Source organism: Vidua chalybeata, chromosome 15, assembly GCF_026979565.1.
Source record: "Vidua chalybeata isolate OUT-0048 chromosome 15, bVidCha1 merged haplotype, whole genome shotgun sequence".
Classification (NCBI taxonomy): Eukaryota; Metazoa; Chordata; class Aves; order Passeriformes; family Viduidae; genus Vidua; species Vidua chalybeata.
The window spans coordinates 18,331,961-18,344,399 of NC_071544.1; the positions used below are offsets into that span (position 1 = coordinate 18,331,961).

The 12,439-nt window shown below is 62.9% G+C and overlaps 1 protein-coding gene across 1 annotated transcript; it reads left to right on the plus strand.

Moving 5' to 3' along the window:
- Window positions 1–421: 421 nt before the first annotated feature.
- Window positions 422–1,818, plus strand: POU4F3 (POU class 4 homeobox 3). Its single transcript, XM_053956745.1, has 2 exons — window positions 422–633; window positions 910–1,818. Exons 1-2 carry the CDS (start codon window positions 514–516, stop codon window positions 1,771–1,773), a joined length of 984 nt encoding a protein of 327 aa, XP_053812720.1. The 5' UTR covers window positions 422–513; the 3' UTR covers window positions 1,774–1,818.
- Window positions 1,819–12,439: the final 10,621 nt, after the last annotated feature.

Here is a 12,439-nt window from a genome sequence, read left to right on the forward strand (position 1 = left end):
GGTGGCTGTGTGGACGACGGCCCCTCTGCTCCAAACGTCAGCCCGAGGGTTTTGCCCACGGAGAAACGCCCGCTCCTCCCCTCTTCCCCCGGGACCTGCCGGCCGAGGGAAGAGCGGGATTCGAGCCGGAGTGGCCGGGGGGGGGGGCTGCGAGTCGCTCCCGACCCCACGCGGTAGCCGGACCCCCGCCACGGCGCGTCCGGCCCCGAGCCCCGAGCGGGCGCTGAGGGCGGCGGGGCGCGGGTCCCGGGGCAGCGGAGGGTCTCGCCGGGGCAGCGGAGGGTCTCGCCGGGGCAGCGGAGGGTCTCGCCGCCCGTGCCCTGCCCGTCCTGCCCGGGCGCATCACGCGTGCGCGGCCCGTGCGGGCGGGCAGCGTGTAAGATGAGTGCGGGAGCGCGGGGGGGGCGGGCGCCGGCGGAGCTCTGCCATCGAACACCGCTCGTCGGGCAGTGCCGAGGGCAGACGCAGCCCCGCGCCCATGCCCGGGGCCTGCCGCCCGCGGGCCGCGCCGAGATGATGGCCATGGACGCCAAGCAGCCCTTCGCCGTGCCCGCCGCCCTCCAGGAGCCCAAGTTCCCCAGCCTGCACGCCGGCAGCGACGCGATGCGCAGAGTTTGCCTCCCGGCCCCGCAGGTACGTGGATGCAGCGCAATCACCGCTCTGAGCCACATTTTCTGACAGGCACCGGGTTAATGTTTTTTTCATGTCGGCAGCACCGTCGCGCGTCGCGGCTCCGCGCCCCCCCGCCCATGCCCGCCCCTGATCCGCTCGATGCGGAGCGGGGCCGCTGTCTTCCTATTAATTTTTATGACCTGAGCTCCAGGGAGGACCCGCGGTGCCGGGGCCGGTTTTTCAGGAGGAGATGACAGAATTCCCCACTGACCTCGCCATGCGTGCTCTTGCTCGCAGCTGCAGGGCAATATATTTGGGAGCTTCGATGAGAGCCTGCTGGCCCGCGCCGAGGCGCTGGCGGCCGCGGACATCGCCCCCCACGCCAAGGGCCACCACCTCCACCCTCACTTCAAGCCGGACGCCGCCTTCCACGCCATGAGCGGCGTCCCCTGCGCCGCCGCCGCCCTCCCGCACCCCGCCGCGCTCGCCGCCCATCCGCACCCGCTCCCGCACCCGGCGCTGGACGGCGGCGACCTGCTGGAGCACCTCTCGCCGTCGCTGGCCGTGGCGGGGCTGGCCGAGCCCCCCGCGCTGCCCGCCCCGCTGCCGCCGCCGCCGCCGCTGCCCGCCGCCGCCGCGGGACCCCTGCCCGTGCCCGTGGGCGCCCCGGGGGCTCCCGCGCCCGCCGCGGACCCGCGGGAGCTGGAGGCGTTCGCCGAGCGGTTCAAGCAGCGGCGGGTGCGGCTGGGGGTGACCCAGGCCGACGTGGGGGCGGCGCTGGCGGCGCTGAAGCTGCCGGGCGTGGGCTCTCTCAGCCAGAGCACGATCTGCCGCTTCGAGTCGCTGACGCTGTCGCACAACAACATGACGGCGCTGCGGCCGGTGCTTCAGGCCTGGCTGGAGGGCGCCGAGGCCGCCCGGCGCGCCCGCCCCGCCGGCCCCGACCCGCCGCCCGGCGCCGAGCGCAAGCGCCGGCGGACCTCGATCGCCGCGCCCGAGCGGCGCTCGCTGGAGGCGTATTTCGCCCTGCAGCCTCGGCCCTCGGCCGAGAAGATCGCGGCCATCGCCGAGAAGCTGGACCTCAAGAAGAACGTGGTGCGCGTCTGGTTCTGCAACCAGCGCCAGAAGCAGAAGCGCATGAAGTACTCGGCGGTGCACTGACGGCGCGGCCCCGTAGACCCCGGGACGGAACGGGGCGGGACGGGACGGGACGGGACGGGACGGGACGGGACGGGACGGGACGGGACGGGATGGGATGGGACGGACCGCCCTGAGCGCCCCCCGCCCCGGCCCGGCCCGGCCCACCCCGCCGATCCAGCTCGGGACAGAAGCCCGGCGGGGCGCGGAGCCGGGGCGACCGCAATTCCGCGGCTCCCCGAACTGCGCTGGCGGCGGGCGAGGCCTCCGGGGCGAGCCCCGGGCAGAGCCGCTCCCGCTGCGCCCCGCCGTCCCGCCCCGTCCCGCCGCGGCCAGCGAGCCCCGCGCCCCGCTCCCTAATAAAGCTTTATTTTTCAACCCGCTGGGACGTGTCGTTCCTCGCCGCCCCGCGCCGCAGCGCCGACGGCAATACCGAAATAACCTGCAAGAGCAATCGCACCCTCAATAAACGCCCCTCAGCGGGGCGACGCCCCGGGACACGGGACCGGGCTTCGCCCCTCCGGGCCCCGCGCCGCCACCGGCCCCGGGGAAACGGAAACAGCCCTCCACCAAAACCGATGCCGGGTTCGTTTCTGAACGTGTGCAGGAGAGGGAAAGGGCTTTTATTTGCGATTCCCGGAAGCACCTTAACGATTAAAGATTAATGTTCGAAGCGTGAGCCTCCTCTGGATATTCCACCTTAGCATTTCAATGAGTGAGAAACATCGAACTTGAGAAATGGGTCTCAACCTCCTCCCCCGTCAGGAAGCGATCTCACGAATTCACCTTTTCCTTGCGGGTAACTTTTCCTCGCACCGCGTTTTCCCAATCATCCTCAGTGATTTTTCCCCAGTCAAATGTCCTTTAACAAAAAATGCCCTTATGCCATTACATTATATTGTGGGCTCTGAAAATTTAGAATAAAGGCGACGCAATATTAATTGCCTTCCGCACTCTAAAGAAGGCAACTCCGACGGCATCTTCCCCCGCAGCTGCGGACTCCAGGCCCATGTTTTTACAGGTAAGATGTGCCTTTATCTCTTTTCTCGTTCTCTGGGAGCTGCCCCGCCTTGCCCCGGGCTGAGGAGCGGCCCCGCGGCCGTCGGGGTGCCGGAGGAGCGGGCACGGCCGCGCTGGACCGGGGGTGGGCGGCGGGAGCGGGCGCGGGGCCAGGAGCCTTCCCTGGCACGGGAATGGAGATCCAGCCCAGATCCCAGGCGGTGCCACTGCCGCGGGGCACCGCAGCCTCACGTCTTTTGTGTTCCAGCAGAAATAACCGCTAGCGCTGCTCTCAGACGGGATCAGCGTCCTCCCCGGTTCGGGTTAAACCCAGTCTGAGCCTCGCCGAGCCCTCGCTCCGAGCCGGCAGCGCAGAACACCCTCACGGCTCCATGGCCACCACCTCTGTCCCTGCAGAGGGAGATCGGACCGGGCTTGTTCCTACAATGGCAAAGGGATCACCGCTGTTTCTCTTGTGGCTGTTCTTGTGTTGCCTAGCTTTGCGGGTTTGGACCTTTCCGCGTTTGTCCCTTTTGCGCAGTTCTGGAGAGTGCCTTAAAGATGTAAAACAAATCCCAAATGAACTTTCCCAGACCCGCAGCTACTGTCCCACAAAGCAGCTCCTCTGAGCTCCTCCTCACCTCCAACAGGCTCACCAGGGACACCTCAAGCCCCCTCACCTTTAGACCCTCCCTCCCTCCCTCCCGGCTCCTTTTGACCCGACAGTGCTCCGGACGGGGGGCTCTGCCCAGATTTCACATCCAGGACCTGATCGCTTCATTTGAGATTTACTTTGGAGGTCAGGTACGTCCTGGTTGGTTATCACTGGTGCCTTAGTCTGCCCCTGGGTTTGGCTCCCAAAGCTCAGGTGCTCTGGGGGAAACCCACTGTGATACAGGAAGCTCATTTAGTCTTCCGGGAGCTGGGGATGAATTTCTCTCAGCCTCGGCAGAAGAGTTCGGAACCGATATTTAATGCTGAAGAGGAACAAAGAAGCTGCCCACGTTTTCCCTCAGGATAACGAGCAGTGCCCCGGAGTCTGTAAGCATCTCCAGCAGGCGGTGGGAGGCAGGATGGAGTCAGTGCTTGGAATTCCGGGTTTGTGAGGAGCTGCCACCGCACCACAGCCCCCCACCCCCCACTCCCTGCTGCCTCATCTGTCTCTCCAGGTGCCTGGGGATCAGGACTCACAATTTTCGTGGAGGGCTAGGGCTCCTTGTCCTGGGCAGTAGGTCTGTGGGATCCACCTGGGACACTCGATTCTTCAAAACACACCCCATGCACCATTTTACCATCTCCCACAGGTAAAATGAAAAATGCAGGTGAAATTTGCTGAGAAAGGGAATTCCCTTTCAGTGACAGCCCAGATAAAGAGGAAAGGGAAACCTGCTGAAATAGGAAATACCCAGTACACGTGTGAGAGACTCAGCAGGCAAACTCCCTATGGTTTCTGAACCACTAACAATTGATTTATTATTTTTTTTTTCCCATTCCATGCTTGCTCCTTAATATCCTGCTCTCTGTCTCCCGGGACCTGTGCACAGGAGATGAAAGCACAGAAAACCAAACAAGCCATTGGCGCTGCTCTCTCAATTGATTTTTACACAAAATTTGCCTTCATGCACAAAGGATGGAAAAATGATCCCATTAATAATGAATAACAAAAACAAATGCAGGGAGGAAATCAATAGCAGCACATCTGATAACACGAGGGGGCCGGGGGCAGCTCCTAGATGTACAAAAGCATGTGTGAGGAGGAGGGAGGAGAGAGGAGAGAGGGCTCAGGGGCTTGGGGGTTCGGGAGCAGGGCAGCAGGTGCTGTGGTGCAGGTGGGAATAGCAGAGGGCCTGGCAGGAGCGCGTGTGTGTGTGTGTGTGCACACGTGTGCATGCGTGTGAGTGGGTGTGTGCACGTCCCCATCGGGGCAGGGTCCAGCCACCCATGTCCTGTAGGCTGTCCATGTCCTGTGGGAGTGGCAGGACCTGCTGAGGGTCCCGGCTCGGTGTAGAGCCAAGCCCATGCTCATGATGGCACTAGAAGTTCCAAGAAGTAGCCACTGGCAAGGAGAGCTGGAGCTGGAGCCATGCTGCTTTCTCAGAGAAAACTGGATTTCAGCTGCAAAATTCCAAACTTCCAGTCCCCTTCTCCTTCACACATTCTGCCCTCAGTGTTTCCCTTCTCCTGAGTTCTCAAGGACATTTGTCCTGCCAAGGACACACATTCAGTCTGAGATGAGGAATGTCCCTTAGGACAGTGGTTTCTGCTGCTGCCCAGGCTTTGCTCCGGCCCTGGGCTGGGAACCGTGGTCCCCACAGTCTGCAGCTGGGAGAGCTGGGACTCTGGGATGAGAGACTGCCGGGGTGCTGGGGCCAGAACACCAGGACCAGCCCCTGCCTGCCCCCGGCAGCGTTGCCCGACCCCAGGGCGGGTCATTATTTGTAGGTGTTGGAGGAGGGAGATCTCTGTCCATTTACTCTGGACTGTCAGCAGACGAGCTGGGAGGGGAACCAAGGCACCACCTTCCATCAGAGCTCAGCATTCGGAGCACGGTCAGGGAAGTGAAGAACTCAGTCCCTGTTTGGAGTGGAGAGGTTTCTGGTTTCAGTGGAATCATCTTGGTCCAGCTCCCCATATCCTTGTGCTTGGAGTGGATGCTCCCACCAGGCAGATGAGTTGAACTTCTCATTCCAGGAACAAGAGGAGCAGGGAGCAGGTGGGCAGGTGAATCACATCACCAGCATTCACTGGCTTTTAAACTTGCATGAACTGAAGTGGAGAGAGACTCAGGGCAGAGGGACAGGCAGGGAAACTTGGGTTTTCCTCCTCCGGAGGCTGGCGTGTCTAACACATCTGTTGGCTTACCAAGGCCCTTGGTCATCCCAGGAGAGCCTGACACCAGATCCTGAGGCCCTGGGGATGTCACTGGGGGCAGGGACTGTGGCATGGGGAACAAATCCTCCCCCAGGTGCCCACCTGGCAGGGCCAAGGGGCAGCACATGGGCTGCTGCAGGGAGATGTACTGTCCAGGCTCCACCAAGAGCCACAACTCCTCATGGAGTCCACCCAAATACTGCAATCCACACAGAAACACACACAGGGGGTCAGAGGATAAACACACAAAAAATTTGGGCATTATCTGGGGAGAGGGATTGCATTTTCAAGACCTCTGTGTGATGCAGAGCTAAGGAAGGTTCAGCTGGGCATCCTGTGCTCACCCCTCATTTGCCAGAGCCTCGAGTATTGTGTGCAGCATCTCCAGAGCTCCCCACAGCCCTCCACAACTCCCTCAGCCCCCCAGAGCCCCCCATGACCCCCTGAAGCTCCCCACACCTGGTGGTCTCTGCCAGCAGGAACAAAACACACTGAGGATCTGAGTCAGAGACGTGGTGATACCTCGGTTGCTTCAGAGTATGTCTGGTTTTTCCCAAATGCCAAAACATATTAGTCTGCAGCTAATATGGCTGAGTGAGGATCTCTGTGAGTAAAACCAGCACAGGTCAAGGATCCTCCTCCAAGGCTCCGCAGTGAGAACATGTAACAGCCTCTGGAAAACATCTGAACCGGGGCTGGTTTTACACCCTGGGATTCCCCGGCCCGTACCCACGGCTCTGGGCACTCACCAGAGCCTGGGACACGCAGGCACCCTCTGGTGAGGCTGAGGAGTGAGCTCTGGGTCCCCTCAGATAGGACAGGGCAGGAGGTTTAGGGATGGGTTTCTGGGCAGGCAACAAGGGCAGGTCCCTTGGCTGGAAAAGGATTGCAATTCTGAAGCAATTTCAGATAGGATGGAGCTTGAGAGAGAGTCGGGGCTGGCTCCAAGGGGGCACCACTGGGATGGTTTGGCCAAGTTGTGATGTGCCAACAGGCCGAAATTCCTCAAAACCTAAAATAACTCTCATCTAGAAACATAAGGAAATATTTAGGAAAATTTTTAATAACCCTTTCAATGTTGAACTTTTTAAAGAGAGATTTTGTGCTTTTTCTCAATAGTTTCTTTAGCAGGGGTCAGGGGCAATGAAGGAACCTAACATATTTTGGACAGAGCAAATGTTTTCCTTGTGGAAAAAGTAGTTTGCTTCCTCCTTTAATGAGGAAACCTGAAACATTGTAAATTTGGGGTCAGCCCAGGCAAAAGCCACTGGAGGAGTGGCGCGGCGGCGGCGCATGCAGCCCTGTCCCCTGCCAACGGGGCATGTGTGCCAGTCATGTAGTATTAGTGGCTCCATGTTGCAGTCAGGCTGGACGCCGCGTGCAGGCACGTTAACATGGAAAACACATTAGCCCCCGCCGAGGAAACCTGAGCAAATTGGCCATGAGAGGATGCATCCTGGGATTTCACACCGATGCCATTCCTGAGACAGGACAGCAGAGCTGAGGCCCGAGGAGGGGGTTGGCTCCGCTCCACCACAGTGCCAGGCAGCCGAAGGAGAGCCGGATCCGTGCAGCCCTCTGGAATGGCATGGATCAGTGCAGCCCTCTGGAATGGCACGGATCCGTGCAGCCCTCTGGAATGGCACGGATCAGTGCAGCCCTCTGGAATGGCACGGATCCGTGCAGCCCTCTGGAATGGCACGGATCAGTGCAGCCCTCTGGAATGGCACGGATCCGTGCAGCCCTCTGGAATGGCACGGATCCGTGCCATGGATCCGCCGCCTGCCGCAGCCCCCGCCGCAGTGCCGGGGCCCCCGGGCACTGGAGCCTCCCGTCCTGCTGCGGGAGCGCCTGGCCTCAGAGCCAGCTTCTGCCCTGAAACCTCATGAAATATTAACCGCGAGCCGGAGCGCGCCGGGTCTCTGGGGGATGGAGGCGCATTCGCAGCGCTCCGGGGATGATCTCCGCGCCGCTCGCACAGCGCCAGCGCGAACACCCGCGTGTCCCGCGGGCAGGGGACACGGGGCCTCGGCCGTCCCCTCCGCTGACCCTGCCCCCGCTGCGGGGCCCGCGGGGCGGCTCTGCGGAGCCCGGCCAGCCCTGGGCCGCGCCCGGTGCGCCGCACGGAGCCCCGGCAGCCCGGAGGGGAAGCCCGCGGCAGTACGGGCTGGAGGAGGGCGCTCGTGGCGACCAGAACTCGTGGTCAGGAGCCGGAGAAGAGCCTCGCATGAGAAGGGAAGCGAGCACGGCATCTCCAAGCCCGTGGGAAGCCCCCGCCTGCCCCGGCCAGGAGCCCCAGCCGCGGGACCGAGCTGCTCGGCTCCGCCGTGCGACCCGGCTCCGAGCCCGGGCCCTAGCCCGTTCCCGGGACCGCCGCACGGCAGCCCGTCCCCGGCAGCCCGTCCCTGGCCCGGCCCGTTGCCCATCCCGTTGCCCATCCCGTTGCCCATCCCGTGGCCCATCCCGTGGCCCATCCCGTTTCCCATCCCGTGGCCCATCCCGTGGCCCATCCCGTTGCCCATCCCGTTGCCCATCCCGTTGCCCATCCCGTTGCCCATCCCGTTGCCCATCCCGTGGCCCATCCCGTTGCCCATCCCGTTGCCCATCCCGTTGCCCATCCCGTGGCCCATCCCCGGGCGGGCGTGGGGCCGGCGTGGCCGCGGCAGCGGCGCGGAGAAAACGGGACAGCGGCAGCACCTAGGCACATCAATATTTCATAAAATGCCAGCAGCAACAGAGGGAGAGAGGGACCGGGAGCAGAGCAGAATATCACACGGCTTTTTAGTGGTCTTTTTCTATTAGTGTCAGCTCTGCGGCTGGTTTCAGACAGGAGAGCTTTCCCTGGATGCTCCCAGAATTTCGGGGTGTGGCCGAGCGCCCTCCTGGCCAGGGCCTGCTCCCAGCTCTGCGGTGGCTGATGCAGTCACAGGACCCAGATGCTTTCAGAAGACTCGCAGGGCCAGTGGCACTGTCCCCGCTGGCCAAGGAGCTGCAGAGATGATGAGCTGCAGGCAGCCGGGCCGGGCTCTGCCCTGCTGGGCTCTTTCCAGCCACCACGTCCAATGAGCTCGTTTGGGCTGACCCCTGCTCCGGCTGACTCGGGGCACCTCCCAGACCTCCCGCCCATCTGCTGCTCTTACCATGGCTGAGCCTGCACCTCCTTTCCCCGTGTAGGAGGGAATCTGCAGGCTCCATATGTAGAGAAAAAATGGGATGTTTTCATGTAAATACAGGGAAAGCCTGGGACCAGACTGGGGAGCTCCGTGCCCAGAGCCTGGGTGCAGCATACCGAGCGTGCTGTGCCATGCCCACAGACAGGGAGGTGCCCTGTTAAATTTCAGTAATGCCCAGACCCACTTGCTCCCCACAATGCCCAGATGATGCCTGACGTGGCCTCAGAACGGGCCAGCCCAGCTCCAAGGCCAAGCAGGGGCACAGCAGCCGTGGCCCCCAAGGCCCTCACGGCTGGAGGGGATGGGGGGACTCCCAATGGCTGCAGCCCCAGCTTCAGCAGTGCACCGTGAGGCTGAGGGGGGCTGGGGAAGGGGGGGCACCTCGGTGCCAGCAGGAGCCTCCCCCCGCTGCCGCCCTCCAGCATGGGATCTGGGGCTCTCCCTGGCAGATGCTGGCACCGCAGCAGCCCGGAGGCCCTGCAGACAGCCCAGGGCAAAATTTTTAATTTGTCATCACACTTCAACCTGAAATCTGAAAAAAATGAAAAAAGAATGGCAGGATGTTGGCATCTCCGAGACGACACAACCCCACGGCTGCTGCAGCCCCACGGCAGGGGCCAGTGCCAGCAGTGGGAGCCCAGAGCAGCTCAGGGGCTGCCACACTGCACCAGAGGGAACCTGGGTGCTGAAACCAGCTCAAGGCACAGAGCTGCAACCAGGATGAAGAAGGCCACTCACCTTGGACCAAGAAAACACAAGAACATGGGCAGGTTTGAGAGGGAACATCCACACTGTGGGGTTTTGGGACTCCTTCCCATATGCCTGACAGAGAACTCAGACTGTGTCACAAACAGCCTTTTAAAAACTGCAGAGATCCAAATACTTGAGGAGGTTCCCAGTTTAAAACCTCCCTGGGAACAATTTCTGGGGCAGCAGCAGCAGCAGTGACAGCAGCACAGCAGCTCTGTGCTGTATCTGGCACAGCAGAGCCAGCAGCTTCCCAGCCAGGGAACAACGGCTCTGGGGAGGGTTGGCAGGAGAGACAGGGGAACCACGGCTGCAGTGGGGGTCCCAGCTGCAGACTTCTCTGGAAAAACTGGATACCCAGTGTACCCACAGCCATTCCATTTGCAGAATTCCATCAGCAGATCCACTAGCTCTGCAGCGAGTGTGGGTTTGGGTTTGGGATTCCCCCAGAGAGATTTCCCCTGGCTCCAGTGCTTGCCACAGCCCCATTCCCCAAGGAGCATGGCCAGCAATACCTTCCCAGCTCCAGGAGCAGTCCCACAGCTTCCTGAGGGGATTAACAGAGCCTGCTGGTCAGTCCCCTCGCACCTGCACCCCCAGAGCCCACCGGGAGTTAGGGAGGGTGTCCAGGCAAACAGCGAGTGGAGCCATGGGAATTCTTGGTTTCAATGAAATCCAGGGAAGTGTGTATCAATCACAGTAAATTGTACTGCTGCCAAGAGCCACGTCCTGCAGCACAGGAGCTGCCAGCAGATTCGTCAAAATGACTCTTATTTTGCAGCTCACTGTTAACTAACTGCTCCTGAAGGAGCTGCAGTCTGAGAATTCCTGACTGGAATGTTTTGAGAACACAAAGATGAGGGAGCTGGGGTACAGCAGCAGTTCCAGCCCCCCTGAACCTGGGAGAGGGCCCTGCAGCTGCTCCCGCCTGCTTGACATCAATAAAACATGGAGACAACGGGGGAATGGGGAGATAAAAAGAGGATGAAAGACGCGTGGAAAACAGGCAGCCCCACTGCGTGTGGAGGATTTGAGCACTCGTGGGCAAACCGGTTTTAATGTCTGCCATCAGAAAGTGCTGAGGCGGTGGGGACAGGGCGGGAGGGACACCCGGCTCCATCTCCTGCCCCTGGCAGGGCAGAGCAGGCAGTGCCCCGCACCCGCGGGCACCGAGCAGGGCGGGCACGGCCCCGGAGCCGGGCACAGGCTGCGGGGACTGCAGCGCCCGCTGACCTGTCCCAAAGCCTCGCAGCCTCGAGCTAAACACGGAATAAAGACCCGCAGCGAACTCAGAGCGTGTAAACGTCTCTGCGGCTCAGCACCGCCAAAAGGGCCCCCAGCAATTCCTCACTGTCGTGATCTAAGGAAAGACAGATCTTTTTATTGAGAGCAGGAGAGGAATGGGAAATGCGGGATCACAAAACCAGCTGGAAACAGGAAGGCCTGAGGGCCGGCCCAGCGAGGCTCCAGGGTCCTCCCGCTCCGGACGTGTCCCGGGAACACGGCCCTGCCCTCGCCCACTCGGGGCTCCTTCGCGCCGGGGCTGCCCAGCGGTGCTTGATGTCCCACCCACCCCAATCGCTCCCGGGGCTGGCAGTGCCCACCGCAGGGGTCACCCAGAGCTGGCAGTGCCCACCGCAGGGATCACCCACAGCTGGCAGTGCCCACCGCAGGGATCACCCACAGCTGGAGCTGGCAGTGCCCACCGCAGGGATCACCCACAGCTGGAGCTGGCAGTGCCCACCGCAGGGTCACCCAGAGCTGGCAGTGCCCACCGCAGGGATCACCCAGAGCTGGCAGTGCCCACCGCAGGGATCACCCAGAGCTGGCAGTGCCCACCGCAGGGATCACCCAGAGCTGGAGCTGGCAGTGCCCACCGCAGGGATCACCCACAGCTGGAGCTGGCAGTGCCCACCGCAGGGATCACCCACAGCTGGAGCTGGCAGTGCCCACCGCAGGGATCACCCACAGCTGGAGCTGGCAGTGCCCACCGCAGGGATCACCCGGAGCTGGCAGTGCCCACCGCAGGGATCACCCACAGCTGGAGCTGGCAGTGCCCACCGCAGGGTCACCCACAGCTGGAGCTGGCAGTGCCCACCGCAGGGATCACCCGGAGCTGGCAGTGCCCACCGCAGGGATCACCCAGAGCTGGCAGTGCCCACCGCAGGGATCACCCGGAGCTGGCAGTGCCCACCGCAGGGATCACCCAGAGCTGGCAGTGCCCACCGCAGGGCACTCCCCGGAGGAGCAGCTCCCGCCGTGCCCGGTGTGGGTCACGGGTGCCCGGGACAGGGCGGCTGCGGTGGTGCCCCGCTGCCCGGTTCTCCGTGCCGCTCCCGCGTGCCGGGCTCCCGGCCGGACCCGCCGGTGCTGCCTCCAGCGGGGCTGCGGCCCCGGGCCCACCGCGGCCTGGGGTCCTGCCCGCCACGGCGGGGCCCTGCACGGGGCCGAGCCCCCGCACCCCCCGTTCCCCCCCGAGTCCCCCCGTTCCCCATTCCCCGTTCCCCCGTTCCCCCGATCCCCGTTCCCCCGTTCTCCCGATCCCCGTTCCCCCCGTTCTCCCGTTCCCCGTTCCCCCCGTTCCCCATTCCCCGTTCCCCCATTCCCCGTTCCCCCGTTCCCCCGTTTCCCCATTCCCCGTTCCCCGTTCCCCCCGTTCCCCCGTTCTCCCGTTCCCCCGTTCCCCCATTCCCTGTTCCCCCCATTCCCCGTTCCCCCATTCCCCATTCCCCATTACCCGTTCCCCCGTTCCCCATTCCCCGTTCCCCCGTTCCCCCGATCTCCCGTTCCCCGTTCCCCATTCCCCGTTCCCCCATTCCCTGTTCCCCCCATTCCCCGTTCCCCCGTTCCCCCCGTTCTCCCGATCTCCCGTTCCCCCGTTCCCCATTCCCCGTTCCCCC

Coding starts and splice junctions, on each gene's coding strand:
- POU4F3 (XM_053956745.1), top strand. CDS start 514: ATGATGGCCATGGACGCCAAGCAGCCCTTCGCCGTGCCCGCCGCCCTC. Junction 634..909: donor TTTGCCTCCCGGCCCCGCAG/GTACGTGGATGC, acceptor TCTTGCTCGCAG/CTGCAGGGCAATATATTTGG.